Source organism: Merops nubicus, unplaced genomic scaffold (assembly GCF_000691845.1).
Source record: "Merops nubicus isolate BGI_N331 unplaced genomic scaffold, ASM69184v1 scaffold20942, whole genome shotgun sequence".
In the NCBI taxonomy this organism is placed as follows: domain Eukaryota; kingdom Metazoa; phylum Chordata; class Aves; order Coraciiformes; family Meropidae; genus Merops; species Merops nubicus.
In genome coordinates this window covers 4,578-20,828 of record NW_008595884.1, presented here as the reverse complement: position 1 = coordinate 20,828, position 16,251 = coordinate 4,578, and the positions used below count along the sequence as shown (strand labels likewise).

General features: G+C 37.2%; 1 protein-coding gene across 1 annotated transcript; it reads left to right on the top strand.

The window, feature by feature from the left end:
* Positions 1-1,540: 1,540 nt before the first annotated feature.
* LOC103769048 (transmembrane protein 180-like) lies at positions 1,541-15,327 on the top strand (the record flags this gene model as incomplete). Its single annotated transcript, XM_008936220.1, has 6 exons — positions 1,541-1,693; positions 2,422-3,156; positions 5,792-5,946; positions 7,438-7,521; positions 8,521-8,664; positions 15,207-15,327. Coding segments are annotated over exons 1-6 (1,392 nt in total), but the record flags the coding sequence as incomplete, so codon positions are not given.
* Positions 15,328-16,251: the final 924 nt, after the last annotated feature.

Here is a 16,251-nt window from a genome sequence, read left to right as displayed (position 1 = left end):
TGGAGCATCTTAAATATAGATGCAAAAATGCATCTGCATTTTATTTTCTCTTCTAGAATTCATTTTCTGGGTTGGAGGGTGGAAAAAAAACTGCTGTTCCATCGTTTGCCTTAGCCAGAACAGACACTTCTCCAGCCCCTCCCTGATCTGTGGCCTGTGCCTGGTCCTCACTCGGTGGTTAGGGAGCTGCTGTCCTCCCCCTCAGCAGCCTGACTTCAGCCACTTGGTAACCACAGGAAGGCTGGAAACAGCCTCGGGCTTAACTTCCTGTTTCTGTCATGGTCGTTTTTATGATGAGTTCAGGGAGCTGCTTATAGATCAGCTTATCAAGCTGAACAAGCAGATAATCAAAGTATTTTGATGGATATTTGAAAATTATATTTAGGATAAAATTGTTAATATGCAGAGGAGCAAAGTGGACTATTGACAAAAAGCAGGCTGTAAAGCTCTGGAGCTAGTGTGCATAGTAAGGCTGAAATTTGAACCTGAAGGATCTCCAAATTAATGTCAGACAGCTTCATTCAAATAGATGTAAAGATGAATAAAGCCTCAGTTAAAACCACATACTTGGGAGAGTATTTTTCTCTTTGACTTACAGAATCAAATTGACAGGACTAGCTTGAGGTACTCATTACTCTGCTTTAAAAGGTAGAAGTTCCCTGGAGCTCACTGTTTTCATGGGTTAGTTTATACCAAACATGCTTAAGTTAATTGTTAGGCAGATGGAAAAAGTCAGCATCTTAAAAATGTGTTGGCTGAAGACCTCTTTGATAAATTAAATTACTGTGTATTCTCAGTCTGAATCTCTTATTTGGACGCACTTAAATGCTGTACATGTGTTACTTGCTAGATTAGATTTACATGCAGTCTTTTATACAAGGAAAATGTTTAAGCTTTTAATAGGTGGTTTGATGGTTTTATGCTTTCTATTTGTATCTCATTAGTTTATTAAGTGAAAGTATTGTTTCCATGGCTTGTTAACAATTAACATTTAAAATATAAGGACAAAACTTGGTATTTGCTTGGAAGAAATACTCATCTAAGTGCATACTGCATTTGACATTCATAGCAATGCAATATTTAAGGATATGAATTGAGTCACTTCATTCCTACACAGTCCATAATTTTAAAACTATGCAGCTACCAAGAAAGATGTAAAATGTGTGCAATTACTTTGATCTCTACACCAAGATTAGTGTTTGCAGTAGCAGATTTGTATACTGAGTCTGTGCATCAGTTAAGAAAGAATTCTTCTAAGTTTTTGTCTACCTGCTCCATTGATTTTTAAGCATTGATTATATTTAGAAATGTCACTGAATTCTTAATATTTTGCTCTATTCAATTTTGTGCCCAGTGTCTTATAACTCAATAAAATGTGTTTCTCATTAAAAAAAGAACAGGGAAGTTTTCCTTTCAGAATCTATTTCTACCTCTGAAAAAAGCAAATCTCCCATGTAATTTTTAGTTTGGAAGAGTGTTCTACCCATTGCTGTAATTCTTTTTTGTAACTCGAGGAAGAAGAGAGTTGATCTCGTGGAAGATGAAGTTTGTGTGGGGAATCCATCCTAATGCACTGGCATATTCCATGACTACATTAGGTGCTGGAATGATGAACAGTATCTTTAACTTCTACTACGTTAAGCTCTTCCTAAACCGATACAAAATTTCAGAAGTAGCATTTCATCAAGCACAGGTATTGTAAAATGGAATGTTTTGATTACCATGTTGTGCTATGTGTGCCATAAAGTAATTTGTTTTACTTATTCATTACTTTTGGATGCATTACAAATAGTTATATAGTAAATTAATTTTAAATTCAATTAATCCATACGCAATTCAAGGTGTACATAAAGCACATAATTTACAGACTTGAGATTAAAAATCTCTAGAATTTAATTGCTGGAAAGATTTTTATCTTTGGTAGCTTGAAATGATGTTCTGAGTTAATCTTGCACCTCAGCTCCATAGATACGTTTGACATTAGTGCTTTCCTGTGGACTGTTTAAGTACTTAAATGCTGCCTTTATTCTGCAAGTCATTATCCACATGAGCAACTCCTGTTGTAAATGGTCTACTGAAAGTAATGGGTCAGCTCACGTTTTGAATTACTTGCTCTGAGAGTAATACTGGGGCTGTGCAAGTTGAAAGCCCAGATATTTAAGCTTTTGAAGGAATGAAGTCTTAGGGGTTGATTCTTGTGTAGTTGGGCACCTGCCTACTTATTCATCTTGTTTTTCAAAATTACTGTAGACCTCTAAATAGACTTCCTTCGGACCTGAGAAGCTTTTATCTTTCTTTATTCTTCGAATGGAGTTTTATTTTCTATAACTATGGTGTGTATTATTCTTGCGTTTGTATAACCTCTGCAGAAAAATCATAGTCATGCTAAACGCTGTTGTGTTTCTTACTTGTTTGCCACAGGTTGTATTTATGATATGGAATGCCATTAATGATCCTCTCTTTGGGTACATACAAGATAACTCCAAGTCTGCGTGCTGCTCACGACGCCAGTTTTCCATTTTGTGTGGAGCTCCGTTATACGCGTTAGCCTTTTTGCTTCCTTGGTTTCCTTGGAAACATTACGAAGAAGGTGACTGGCTAAGTGGACTTCATCTCATTGTGGCTTTGTGTGCTTTCGATGGCCTGCTGACGTTTGTGCTCCTAGCGCAGTGCGCGCTCTTTGCGGAGATCTCAACGAGGCATGAAAGCAGGCTTCAGCTGATTAAATATAACCAGGTAGCAACGTTAGTCGGATCAACGAGCATTCTATTCTGTGGCCTCATATCAGATAATATGGAAAATTTTGCCTGTTTTCAGCTTTTCGTTGTTTTGATTGCAGCGTTAGCAACAGCTTGTATGTGCTACACGGGCAGATACAGTACTAGTCAATATGAGCAGAGGGAAATTGGCACGGAGAAGACTAATTTGGAAACTGATGATGGAGCTCTCTCCTGGTCCTCTGTAATTTCATTGACCAAACAGATTGTGACAGAAAAAAACTTTTTATTTTTTGTAACGATGAACTTCTTCCAAGTCTTCCACCTAGCCTTCTGCAACAATTTTATGATGATCTTTGCGGATAATCTTATTCCTAACGATGTCCTTTCTTCCTTCGTAAGAAGTATCATGTATGGAGCAGGCTTTATTTGTCCTCAGGTAGGCAGCTGGTGTTTTACTAGTTTTCATTAGTTTAAGGTATCCATTGTAATTTTTTTTGTGAGAAAATGCTGTGTCCAGCATAAGCTATTGCCCATACTGAGAAACAAATCTAGCTCACCAGTGCTCTAAAAGCAGAAAGTACTTCTGTGTGCAGGCTAAGCAAATGTAAGGGCAGGGTAGTGAAAGCTGACAAGCAGGCAGGCTGGTAGTGGGTCTGCTCACAAGAATGTGAGATGTGACATTGTATCCAACATGGTTCATAATACCTACCTATGGAAGAGTGAAAAACACAGTCCAGATAAAAAGTTTCTAAAAGCAAAATCTACAGAATTGTGAATTATTTTCTCTTTGGGCCTGTTTTGTAAAACAGGATTAAAGAATAGTCTCTTCTTCAGGAAGTTTCTGAGATAAACTGCATAGAACACCAGAAAAATTATTAGGTAGTAGAAGTGTTGTCAAAATATGTGGTATCTCAGTCATGGGAACCAAACATAACTCTGCAGCTGCGCTTGGAGAAAAATACATTCCCGTTTGTTTTGTTGTTTGCTGTCTTGCTCAGCTACATTTGCTGGGTACAGAGAGAGAGACTTTCAAGAGCCAAGTCAAGATTGAGGGGCATAGTGAACTGGAAAAGAAAAGAGAACCCAAACAAGTGTGAGAATAAGAAAAGAAGCAAAAACATGTTCTAAAGAATGTAAACATACTTGCCTGCAGTGAATAAAAAAATTCTCCTGTTCATCCCATTCTAACATCTTTCACTGGATCTTTAAAAAAAACTTTTACTGTGTTTACTTGTTAGATGATGAAATTCAGAATACTCAGATTTTTCTTGAATTTCATCATAGGTGCTCCTCGTGTTCAGCTTTTATCATTACCATAGGTTTAGCTGTTTTTTTCTATAGCTCAAACAGATGATTAACTTTGGAAAACAAACAGAAGCTACAGAAATTAAGAAAGCTTAATTTTACACTCAATATATAACAACCACTTTGTTGATAAAATGCGTGTGACAGTGTGAAACAAACAATCTTTCAGGAAATGCATCTCCCTCGACTCCTCAGAGACTCTTTGTCTCGAAGGTCACTGAACCATAGACAGTTTGCTCTGACCTTATTTTTCTCAGGTTTTGTTCTTTTGAGCTCAAGATACAATAAGAGAATTCTCTGATCAGTGTCCTGAGCTTCACTTATTGGAAAAGCACCCAACCCATGTAAAATAAATCCCCTTCTTATGAAGTGTGCTTCAGTGGCCTGTACTAAACTAGAAACCTGCTCCTGTCTTAGGTTCCTTTTAGTAGTGTGAAGAATAAAATCTGCCTGCAAGGGAAACGTTGTTGCTGAAATGTAGACAAACGAAATTACCTCATTAAGTTAGTGTTTTTATTATAAATATGCAGTCTTAAAAACTTACAGGTAATAAGGACTCTTTTTTTAATCCTAAGTACTTCCTGAGACAGGATTATTGCTCAGTTACAGGGAGACAAGGTCATGGTTTTTACAATAACAGGCATTACATACTCCCTAGCCATTTCTAGTGTAAACACTTTGCAGCAGCATGCCTGAGAACAGCCATGGGGAGGCAAATGTTTAAGTTTCTTATAATGAGATATTTTTTCTTATACCAACTTTCCACATTTTTTTAACCTCCCTGATCATTGGTTTAAGTAGAATACTTGAGCCTCTTTAAAAATAGCAAATCTTTGACTGTAGCATCCTGATTTTACTCATTAAGTTAAAGCATTTAAAGAACAAACATACAACGAAAATTATTTCCTGTTCTTCATCTGGATATCACAGTGCTCATCTCTGTAACACAGAAGGATGGAGAAAATATTCATAGAGTTTATGAGTATTTTCTGTGATAGTGATGAGGACTGTATATATCTAGATGGTGACATAGGCTCATGATAAAAAAACGAAACGTGTTACAAAACGTCCCATTTAAAGTGGAAAGTGAGGAACAATACAGAAGAGCTTACACTTTGTTCATACTATAATCAGCACTTAATACCATTTTTGTGAGTTTGCCTCTCACATGGATTGCTGCTTGCCAACATTGGTGGAATTAAAATGCAGTCGTACACATTGTCTACTGGCATTTGTGTTTTTCTCCTTGTTAGTAAAGTCTGTAACTTGTTTAGATCTTGGTGAGCTTGCTTTATCAACTTAAAAGTCATGCTTAATTTCTATAAATGTCAGAGAAAACAGTAATGAAAAAACAATTATTGACAATATTTTTGATCAGCAGTTAAATTCAAATGGTAAGATGCTTGGTTTACAGTTATACTGCAAAGTTAATAATTTAAGGGGTGTCAAACATAAAGATCATGAGCACTGAGTAATATTTAGGCAATGTGCAAAAGTATTTTCCTCAGGATACTGTAGTTCTCATCTGGCTAGTTTTGAGTGAAAGACCATTCTTACCTGGTAGAGGTAGTACATAATGAGCAGTAGATGGTTATTTGTTCAATTCTTATTTATGTATTCGGTTTGAACTTTTTAGAAAGGGTTGGGTTGTTTTTTTAGTTTGATGGGTAGTTAATTTGTGCCTGCTCTGTGCTTTACAGCTCTCCTGCTGCTGAGATACTGTCCTATATCATTTTATCATATATGTGTATATATTGTCTTTTCAGTGCCTTGTTCTTCTCAATCACACTTCGTTGAAGAAATTTGGTTATTACAGAATCATCTTGTTTTCCTTTTACTTTGAAGGAGTAGCTGCTGCTGTCATGTTTGCTCTAGGGCCAGAACACTATTATCTATTGGCATTTTATCTCACAACAAACATGTAAGTAAATACACTTCCATATTTATAGATATGGCTTAAATAATTCTGACATCATAGACATTTCCTTTTAATAGCATGAAGATTTTTCCACTGTGTTTGTAATTTTCTTACTCTTTTGTTTCACTCATTAGAAAAGTTGAAACTCCAGTTAGAACATTTTTTTAGCTTTCATTTTATTCTGCTTCAGCTTTTAAGTTCTGCTTAGAAAAAAAAAAAAAGCCTTAAATATGAACCATAATTAAGGTTTGCAGCCACATGCCTCTAGCCACTTGCCTGGTTGAACATGAGATTGGAAGGAAGCAGAATCTCTTTTCACACACAGACACAGTGGATCTCAGTAGAAGGACTCTTCAGAAACTGTTTGCTAGGGAAGCTCAGACCTCATTTTGTATTGCACGAACACTTCTGTGTTGCACTACAAAACAAATGCCAGTAAGTCATGTATCTGTTAGGTAACCAATACTGAGTCATGTTTTCACTGGTGCTGGGTTAGTATGATGCCAAGAAGTAGGATTTTCACAGAGGATATTATGTATATTATGATACATGCAAAGCCATATTTAAAACTAAAGATGTGTTTATCAGAATATAGTCACAGGAGTATATATTTATTTCTTCATTTTCTACTTCATTGCTTTCTTTCTACATATTCTTTCCTACTGTCCTTTTCTTCATCTTCTTTTTCCTCCCTATTTTCATTCTTTTTTTCAGTATTTCAGTCATGGGCTACTGTAACACTGATTTGTGTGAACAATAAATTGAATTTCATTACCTGCATACACTTCAAATGATGAAGATATATTTTGATTTCCCCAGGAAAAAAATTCTAAGGTATCTAAAGGCTGTATGTTTAAAGTGCTAATTTTTCAAAGCCTCTTGTAAGTAAAAGCTAATCACTCAAAAATTTAGTAAGACAGAAATTTTAACATTTGAGTTGATAGTTTCACATAGCAGTGTAGGAGTCAGCTTTATGTATGTGTTCAAATGCACGTATATAATGTAAATACATACATAGGAATGCATATAAAATCTTTTTACTATTGTAATTCTCCCGCTTTGAAGTCTGCCTTCCATGTGGTTTCTCCAGTAATGCTCATGTCCTTTCTGGATTTTGAGAGGAAGTTTTCGCTTCCTTTTTCTTCCAAGATGCTTCTTTCCTCCCTGTCATTGTAAATGGCATTCACTGATGCTCTTAAGCAGCATTTATGACCTTTTGCAGTGGTGTCAAGGATAAAAAAAAAAAAAAACCAAACCCCACCTTTTAGGTTTCCATATAAATTTTTAATTCTCAGTTAAGAACAGATCTAATAATGCTTTCAGAACTGCTGTTCAAACAAATAAATTACCATATTTTGAAGAATATCTCATGTTTCTGTGTTTGCAGTGATATAAATATTGGGGTATATGTGTTAGGCTGTCAGTTACAATTTCATTATGAAAATGTATGGGTATAAGAACTATGAACATCTTAAATATTTTGTCTTTCTTTAGGGTAATTGTACAAGCTTCATTTAGTGTGTTCAATCTGCCTTTGGCAGATATTGTTGATGCAGATTTAATAAAGCACAAGCGGAGGTATGTCAGTAACTTTTTCTTTAAAATGCTATCTCTTTGCCATGTTATTCTTTCATAAATTAGGTTATGCCAAAGTAGAAACAGTAAATGATCTTGGACCCTTGACCCAGAAGTACTTTTATCTGTAAGAGTAACACAGCATAAGTAAAGATAAGAGCTTGAATAAAGTTTCCTATGGTTACTTCAGTAGAGTAATTTAAAGAGGTTATTAGGTAATTTCTCGTTTTAATTACACTATACTATAAAACGAAGTCCTTCATTTTTTTGTGGTTTTATTTTTGTTAGCTTCAATTGAATTATTTGGTAACCATATGCATCTACTAGTTTTTATGGAGTTTTCTGAATAAGGTCTTTCTAACATGGAAAAAGCAAAGAATGGGTAGAAGTGCTTGCTATTTAAAGTGCAAATTTCAAAGTCTAGCTGGTTGCTTTTATCTCTGAAATAAAAATTGATAAAACCTGCTGTGACGTAACATATTACAGCTCATGGATCTTTAAGATTTTTATCAAAGTGCAGATAACTTTCTGCTGGTTCCATCAATGTTTATATAAGTGTGGATTCAGTCCTGGTAACTGTATTGATAGACTTGCCCCTCAACTGAAACCTATTGCTTTCCTGAGGAAGCAAAATGCCTCCTTTTCTGACCTCAATGCATGTGAAGTCTTAAGTCATACTTAATTCTCCATGTGCTGTTCGGTCTAACTTCACTTCAGTAATTACTCAGTGTACACCAAATTGAACTGGAGTACAAGTCATTTCAGAATTGGGGCCAAGCTGCATATGTACCCCAGAGGATCACTACCTTTCATTTCCAAAGAAATTTAAATTTCATTATGATAGCTGATCTGTTTGCTATAATGTGTGAACTATAGAAAGCTAAGGATCATGCTAGTTATCATTTGCATATCAACAGGTTTTTAAAAATCACTATTGTAATCAATATACTAATGTTTGTACTTTGCATTCATTTGCGTTTTTTTTTTTCCTAAACATTTTAGATCACCCCTTTCCTCTATGGTTTTTGGTACCAATGCTTTATTTACCAAGCCTGCTCAATCTCTGGCCCCAATGCTTGTGGTTAAAATACTAAATCAGTTTGGATATGAGAACCTGAATAATGAAGTTGCTCAACCTGATCCAAGGTGAGTTCAAAAGGGATACTTTAAATCATAGAAATGAGCATTAAATAATCCTGTCATCTAAAAAGCAAATTGATCTGCAACTAGTTTGCATCAACTGCACTTCAAAAATACGAGTGCTTAAAAAATATTTTCCAGTTGTGTTTTATATATGTAGAAATAGAATTGTTTAGTAAATAATAAATTGTTCATGAAACAGTACACATGAGGATATCTAGCTAATTTTGAAAAATAAAGGATACAGTTCAGCAGTTGACTATCTCCTGTTCTATTGCAATAAAGAAAAAAAAATTTGAGATCACCTAATACTCTTAAGATATACGTCCTGACTTGTGTTTTGCTTTTCTCAATCCTGCTTTCTTAAATATATAATCCTAACAGAGCTGCATTTAGGATACATATTTTGTTTGACAGCAAGCAGTATAATCGATTGAGGGAGGGAGTTTGCCTCAAGTAGGAGTGTAATTTTGGCTTCAATACTACTTACCATTCTAATGCTAATGATTTCATTGCAGTCCCTGGAGACCTTAATGCACAGCATAAAGTTGTGGTTGCTAGTTAGCACACTGGAAATGCATGGGCTTTTATGAAAACAAATTAACAGGGAGTCAGTACACTGAAAGGGTCATAGGCTGTTTGTTTATGACCAGTAAGAGCAACATAAGTCGTAACTGAAGTTAGGGCTAAAAGGCAAAAATCAGTCCTAATTAGCATTTTCTTGAGAGAACAACGTGAATATCCTGAAAAATACATGGGTCTCCTAAATGTTGAGTAGAAACCTTAAAAGATACATAGAAGACAATTGTATATAGACTCTAGTGGAGATAGTTCTTGAAGGAGAAAGGAGTGTTTATGTGTGACTTAAGGCTAGGAGAATGTTTTGTACATGAGGAATTTCCTACAGAAATGTATAAGGAAAAGCATGACAGAAAAGGATAACAGGTGGTCTTCAGAAAAGCATCCTGACACAAGCAAAAAAAGACTTTAGTTTGAGGCTATGTGTGAAAACGGTTAATTTTAATGCATTCTGTAGATAGCCACTGTGATGATGTGAAGAGGACATGAAATTCATTATAATGTCAAATAAGATGACTGATTTTTTCAGAAGAGTGGTAGGTTGAACTGGATGTGGATATGAGAGGGATGAATATATTCATCTTGATGATTCAGAGGAATTAATATTTGAAACAAAACCTGCAGTTCCAATCCCTTTCAATCAGAAAAATGATCCCTTTGTGGATGGACTTTAAGCCACAGTAGTTATAAATCTTTCTTTTCCCCAGCAAGTAGCCTGTGTTCTACGCTAGCAATAAATTTATTGTATGTAGAGTTGAAATACTTTGAATACTTAGTCTCTAAAACCTGTATTTTTACTTGAGTCATGCTGAAATTTATTTCACTAGGGCAAGGAACAGCATAAAGGTACAAAGCTGAGATAAATTAGCCAAAGAGCACCTGAAATATACTATATATTTCTCTTGCCCATCCCTTCAAAAACAATTTTGTAAATATGAAGCAGTCTGTCTGTGCTTTCTGGATATGTATGTGTGAATGTGCATGTAATTTGCTTTTCAAGTGGACTACAGTGTGGACATACAGTCCACAAAGACCAGACTAGTCAAGATTGTTTCTAGGGAGTCCATTTGCCCATGGCAATCTACTCAGACCATTGACTGAGCTGAAATTACTTACACATTAGAACTCTATCAGCTGATCTTGGATTTCAGACATAGGCAGACAGCTAAAATACACTTGCCTTAGGACAAAGTTATTTGGGGACAAACTGTATACAGGAGATTGCTTAAAATATAGTCAAACTGTTTTGTAAAACAAAAACAAATTTCACATGTGAATTCTATATAATGAAGGGTTATGAGCCATGCCAATACAATCTCAGCTATATCCTTCCTTCTTCTCCAGAGCTGGCAATATCTATTAGGAAAGAAAGCCTTTACTTTATTACGTGTACTGGTAGTGAATTGTGAAGATAGAACAGAGAACTCTTATCCTGCATTAATAAAATGTTTGGATGCTGAATAAAATTGTCCCAGCAATGTTGTTTACTGGGGGAGGAGAGAAGATGCACTCCAAAACCATAAACTAGTTGCTGAATTCTAAATTATTTATATTTTCTTTAACTGAGAGTTAAACCATAGCAACAGTGATGGAGCAGCTGACCCTGGAAACCATTTCCAAGCACATTAAGGACAATAAAATCATCAGTAGTAGTCAGCCTGGCTTCGCCAAGTGGAAGTAATGCTTGACTGACTTGATAAACTTCTACAATGAAATGACTAGCCTAGTAGACAAAGCTAGAGCAGTGGCTGTTGTCTACCTGGACTTCAGTAAGGCTTTTGACTTTGTCTCCCATAATATCCTCATTGACCTGCCTTTGATACATGGGCCGGATGAGCAGACAGTGAGACGGGTTGAAAACTGGTTGAATGACCAGGCCCAGAGAGTGGTGATCAGTGGCTTGAAGGCTAGCTGGAGGACAGTAACTCGTAGTGTACCCTGGGGTACATACTGGATCCAATCCTGTTTATCGTCTTCATTAATTATCTGGATGATGGGGCAGGATGTACACTCATGAATTTTGGTGAGGACACACAACTGGATGGTGTGGCTGATATGCCAGAGGGTCATGCTGCCATCCAGAGGGAACTTGACAGGCTGGAAAAATGGGCTGTCAGGAGCACCGTGGTTCAACAAGAAGTGTGAAGTTCTGCACCTGGGGAGGAGCAGCCCCATGCACCAGTGTATGCTGGGGGCCACCCAGCTGGAAAGCAGCTTGATAGGAAAGGGACCTGGGGGTCCTAGGGGACACCAAACTGAACATGTGCCAGCAGTGTGCTCTTGTGGCAAAGAAGACAAATTGTATCTTGGGCTGCATTAGACGAAGTATTGCCAGCAGGTCAGAGGAGCTGATCCTTTCTCTCTGCTCAGCACTGGTGAGGCCACACCTGGAGTACTATGTCCAGTTCTAGTCTCCTCAGTGCAAGAGAAACATGGGCATAATAGAGAGACCCAATGAAGAACCACAAAGGCTCTCAAGGGACTGGAGCCCCTCTTCTATGAGGAAAGGCTGAGAGAACTGGGACTGTTCCATCTGGCAAAGAGAAGGCTTGGAGGGGTTTCCTTAATCTATACGAATGCGTTAAGAAAGGGCATGAAGAGGCTCTTCTCAGGGATTCAGGCTCTTTCCAGTGGTGCCCAGTGACAGGACAAGAGACAATGGGCATAAACAGGAGGTTCCCTCTAAACATCAGGAAACACTTCTTTACTGTGAGGGTCTGAGCAGTGGAACAGTTTGCTCAGGGAGGTTGTGGACTCTGCATCCTTAGAAATAGTGAAAAACTGTCTAGACAGAGTCCTGGGCAGCTGGCTCTGTGTGTCCCTACTTGAGTGGGGCTTCAGAGCAGATAACCTCCAGAGGTCCCTTCCAACCTCAACCTTTCTGTGATCCTGATTCTGTGAACAAAGTTCTGGTATTTAATGATAGTGCAAATATGGGTATGTTACAGTTATAAACAGGCAGTTGCTTTCTATGCACAAATACGCTCTGTCACATCAGAGTTCTTCCACAGTTATTTCACAGATCCTCTTACAAAACAAAAGAATCTTCTCAACATGTATCTTATTATGGTTTAATTTTTTGTTTTGTTTTGTCCATCATCATAGCAAAGCATTACCTGCCCTGTACGGCTCGGGGCTCTTTGGTTGGTTTAGGGTGGGGAATTTTTAGTTTGATTTTTTTTTTCCCCTGTGGAAAAGATGCCTAGTTTAAATCCTCCCTCTCCTGGAGAGGCACTGCAATTACAGCTACCTGCTCTCGAAAGCCCTTTCTAATTCCATTATTTGACAGCAACTCTTCGTTATTTATTGTAAGCATTTTACACTGTTTATGCTTTCATATTAAATTACTGGACTACATCACGTTCTATTCAGGGTGATATTAGGGATGTTTAGTGAAAGACCGTGTGTTTTATTCCTGTCTGTACAAAAACTGTAGACGAGGAAATCTCTGAAGTTACTGGTTCAGCTGTTACGATGATGAAATCTGAGCTCTACTCTTGATATATCCCAGTCCCTTAATGAAATATTTTCCCGTTCCTTGTTCTGTGTACTACAGATTTTTTTTAACAATTCCTGCAGTAACTTAAGGTTTTACAGTAAAATAACATTATTTTCTTAAACCAGTATTATTCCAGTGAAACCAAATCAAGATTTGCACTAGTGTGGGTGATTTGGCAGATGTTTTTTCTTTTTTGTCCTTCCTGAAGTCCATGTATAAAGATAGAATCATTTTTGTACTGAAAACTGCAGTCCTCTTTAGTGTGCAGAACAGGCCAAGTACAAGCCCCAGCATCCTGTCAGCTGTGTCTGAGTCCAGTTTTCATCTCTAGGTAGGTAATTTCTCTGTGGCCTCCCTGCTGGCGCTGCTCACACCATCACTACTGGCAGCTGTGATGGGGGAGTGCTTGATGTGGGCCCCTGTTTACTTGTAGGTGGATTGAAAATGTGATTGAATACAGGCCAGCAAACAACATAGGAATGGTAAAATATTGCCCCTGCCAGTAAACATCAGCTGTGGACCAGTGACCTGCTAGTGAACGCTTGCAGTCTTAAATGCAATTGCCCAAGTGATGAAGTCATTCACTTGTAAGCCTGTGGGTTTTTATTTTCCTATGCAGTGTTAGCATGTACATGACTTGAGATAAATTGTGGTCATTGTACAAGCCTGTGTATGTACTAAGGAATAAATCTGGCCTATATTGGAGGTTGCAAGCATTTTTTTCTGCTAAATGCAGTGAGACATGAGTTGATTCTTTTATAATTCAGAGAAAGTCTCAGGTTTTATTAAAAGCCTGCTCAAGTTAATGAGAGGGTTTTTTTCACAGATGTCAGGGTTTTTTTGGATCATGTCCATAGCTGCTCTGCGAGTCTCCTATCTCATCATTGAATGCTAAGGGGAAAAAAAAAAAAAAAAGAGAAAATAACATAAACTGCCTCATGGAGAGGAAGTTCATTTAGGGGTTGTTTCTCAGCTTGAGTTGACTTTCCTGATATTTAAGTAATTAGAATCCAATAATTAACAGAATGGCAGTAGATAATGATTCTAGCTATTAGATGAATGCCTAACTGTATGCTTTGAGCTGTCAGAAACCATACTGTTCATAAAAGGCTACTCATTTAACTCCTGTATTTTCTTTTTGGATTTCTTGATGCGTTTGTCTCTTAGCATAGATAAAGAAATACCATGCATCCACAAGAATAAATGAGAATGAGTGTTGATTTCACATGCATTCTTTTTATGGTTTTTATTATCTATTTCAAACAGCCCTTTACACCCTACCTGAATTTTGTGCATTAATCATTACTTCCATTTAGCACTCGGCAGGCTATGTGGATAACTAATAGCACAGATTTTAACTTAAATAATTTCATATTAAAATGTTTGCTTCCATTTTCTGATTTTATTTCTCTTACAGTTTTTTCAGTCTTACTAGACATTTTCAGATGCTCTGTTCTATAATTGGATTAGACCACTTAAATTAATTTTTATATTATAAAATGCAGATGTGTATTAAAGTAGCGAACAGGATTTCTTAGGTTGCCTACAGTGTATTAACTCTTTGTGTACTAATTATTTAATTTCCCCCAGCTATTGTGAAGGGAGGAAACAACATAAAATACATATTCATATGTAGAATTAAGAAATATCTCAGATATCAAATATACTTGAATTATATTTTGAATTATATTGTGGCCAGGAAGGCCAATGGTCTCCTGGGGTGAATTAAGAAAAGTGTATGCAGCAGAACAAGGGAGGTCCTGCTCCCCCTCTGCTCTGCCCTGCTGAGACCTCACCCGAGTACTGTGTCCAGTTCTGGGCTCCCCATTTCAAGAGGGACAGAGATCTACTCGAGAGAGTCCAGCGAAGGGCTATGAGGATGACTGGGGGACTGGAACACCTGCCTTATGAGGAGAGGCTGAGAGACCTGGGGCTGTTTAGTCTGGAGAAGAGAAGACTTAGGGGGGATCTAATTAATGTGTATAAATATATGGGGGCTGGGTGTCAGGAAGGAAAGGGCAATCTCTTCTCACTTATGCCCTACAATAGGACATGGGGCAATGATCACAAGCTGTAGCACAGGAAGTTCCACCTCAACATGAGGAAGAACTTCTTTCCTGTCAGGGTTCCAGAGCACTGGAACAGGCTCCCCAGGGAGGTTGTGGAGTCTCCTTCCTTGGAGACTTTTAAGACCCGTCTGGATGCATTCCTGTGTGACCTGCCCTAGACCAGGTGGTCCTGCTCTGGCAGGGGGGTTGGACTTGATGATCTCTGGAGGTCCCTTCCAACCCCTAACATTCTGTGATTCTGTGATATTTTCATTTCCTTTATTTAGAATGGGTTATACACAGTAACATGTATGTTCTGTATGTGTATATAATGTGAATGCTTTAAAAATAATTTGTTGTGAATTAACTATGGAAGTTAACCTTCCTCATCTTGAAAGCTGTGTCTTCATCTTCTTCACCAGTTTGTTTTTAGGTCTTCATGATGCCATGTTCTATCTGGTCTGTCTGGTTCCACTTTGCGTTGCGGTTATACAGATCCTGACGTGGACTCCCTTTTCCATCCAGAACAGCCACGTGACAGCCGTATGCTAGATGTGTAACAGTTGTCTGAACTGTACCACAAATCAGTTAGTATATTTTAAATGTGAAAAAGCAAAATTGATTTAAATAGACTATTGGACCAAATGCAATTTGAGCCATTTCAGTAAAGTTGCATTCTTTAGTTTAGATAAACTACACCCCAGATCACATTCAGCCTTAATGCTGAGCCTACACAGAGTGTTTTCTAGTTATCTTTAATTACTAAACCAGTCTGGCATATGCCATATTGTTAGTACTTCATACAGAATGTCAGTGGTAAGAAAAACAGAGGGTGGATGTAGCAGTGTTCAGTTAGTTGAGCAAATCTAAGCACATACATGTTGAATCAAACCCTGCCTGCAGAGTAGTGAGTGTTACATTGGGAAATTCATGTGATGTGATGACAGTTTAATTTAATTTCTAATTTATCTAGTTAAGTTAGTGAATTTTGGATTAATTCTTACAAAAATCTTTTCAGTTAAGCTTTTAAATGGATCCTGTGTTTTTATAAAATAGAGGGGGTTTTGACAAAATTTCAGAAACATTAAATCCTTTATTTCACGTGCTGTAATGGTAAGATACATCAGCAGCATGTTTACAGTGCTCCTGTTTAATAGTCTTTTTCCTCCAATATATGCAGCATGTAATTGTGTAATGATAGATACCTTAAATATAATAATTCCATTTTTGTTCTTTGTTTTGCCTGGGTAAGCATCATTTTTAGAAGTACCTTTCTTCCAGAGTGCCAGTCACTTAAAAGTACAAGAAGAGGCATTGTATGTATCCCAATTTTAAAGTGCTGAGCCAGCTCTTTTCTAAGGCTCTACATTTATTGTGATAGGTAAGTTGGAAGAGAAAGGAGTGTAAGAAGTTGCCTTGCATTTTGGGGGACACTAGCCTAATTTAACAAAGAGGTTTGAGATCTGA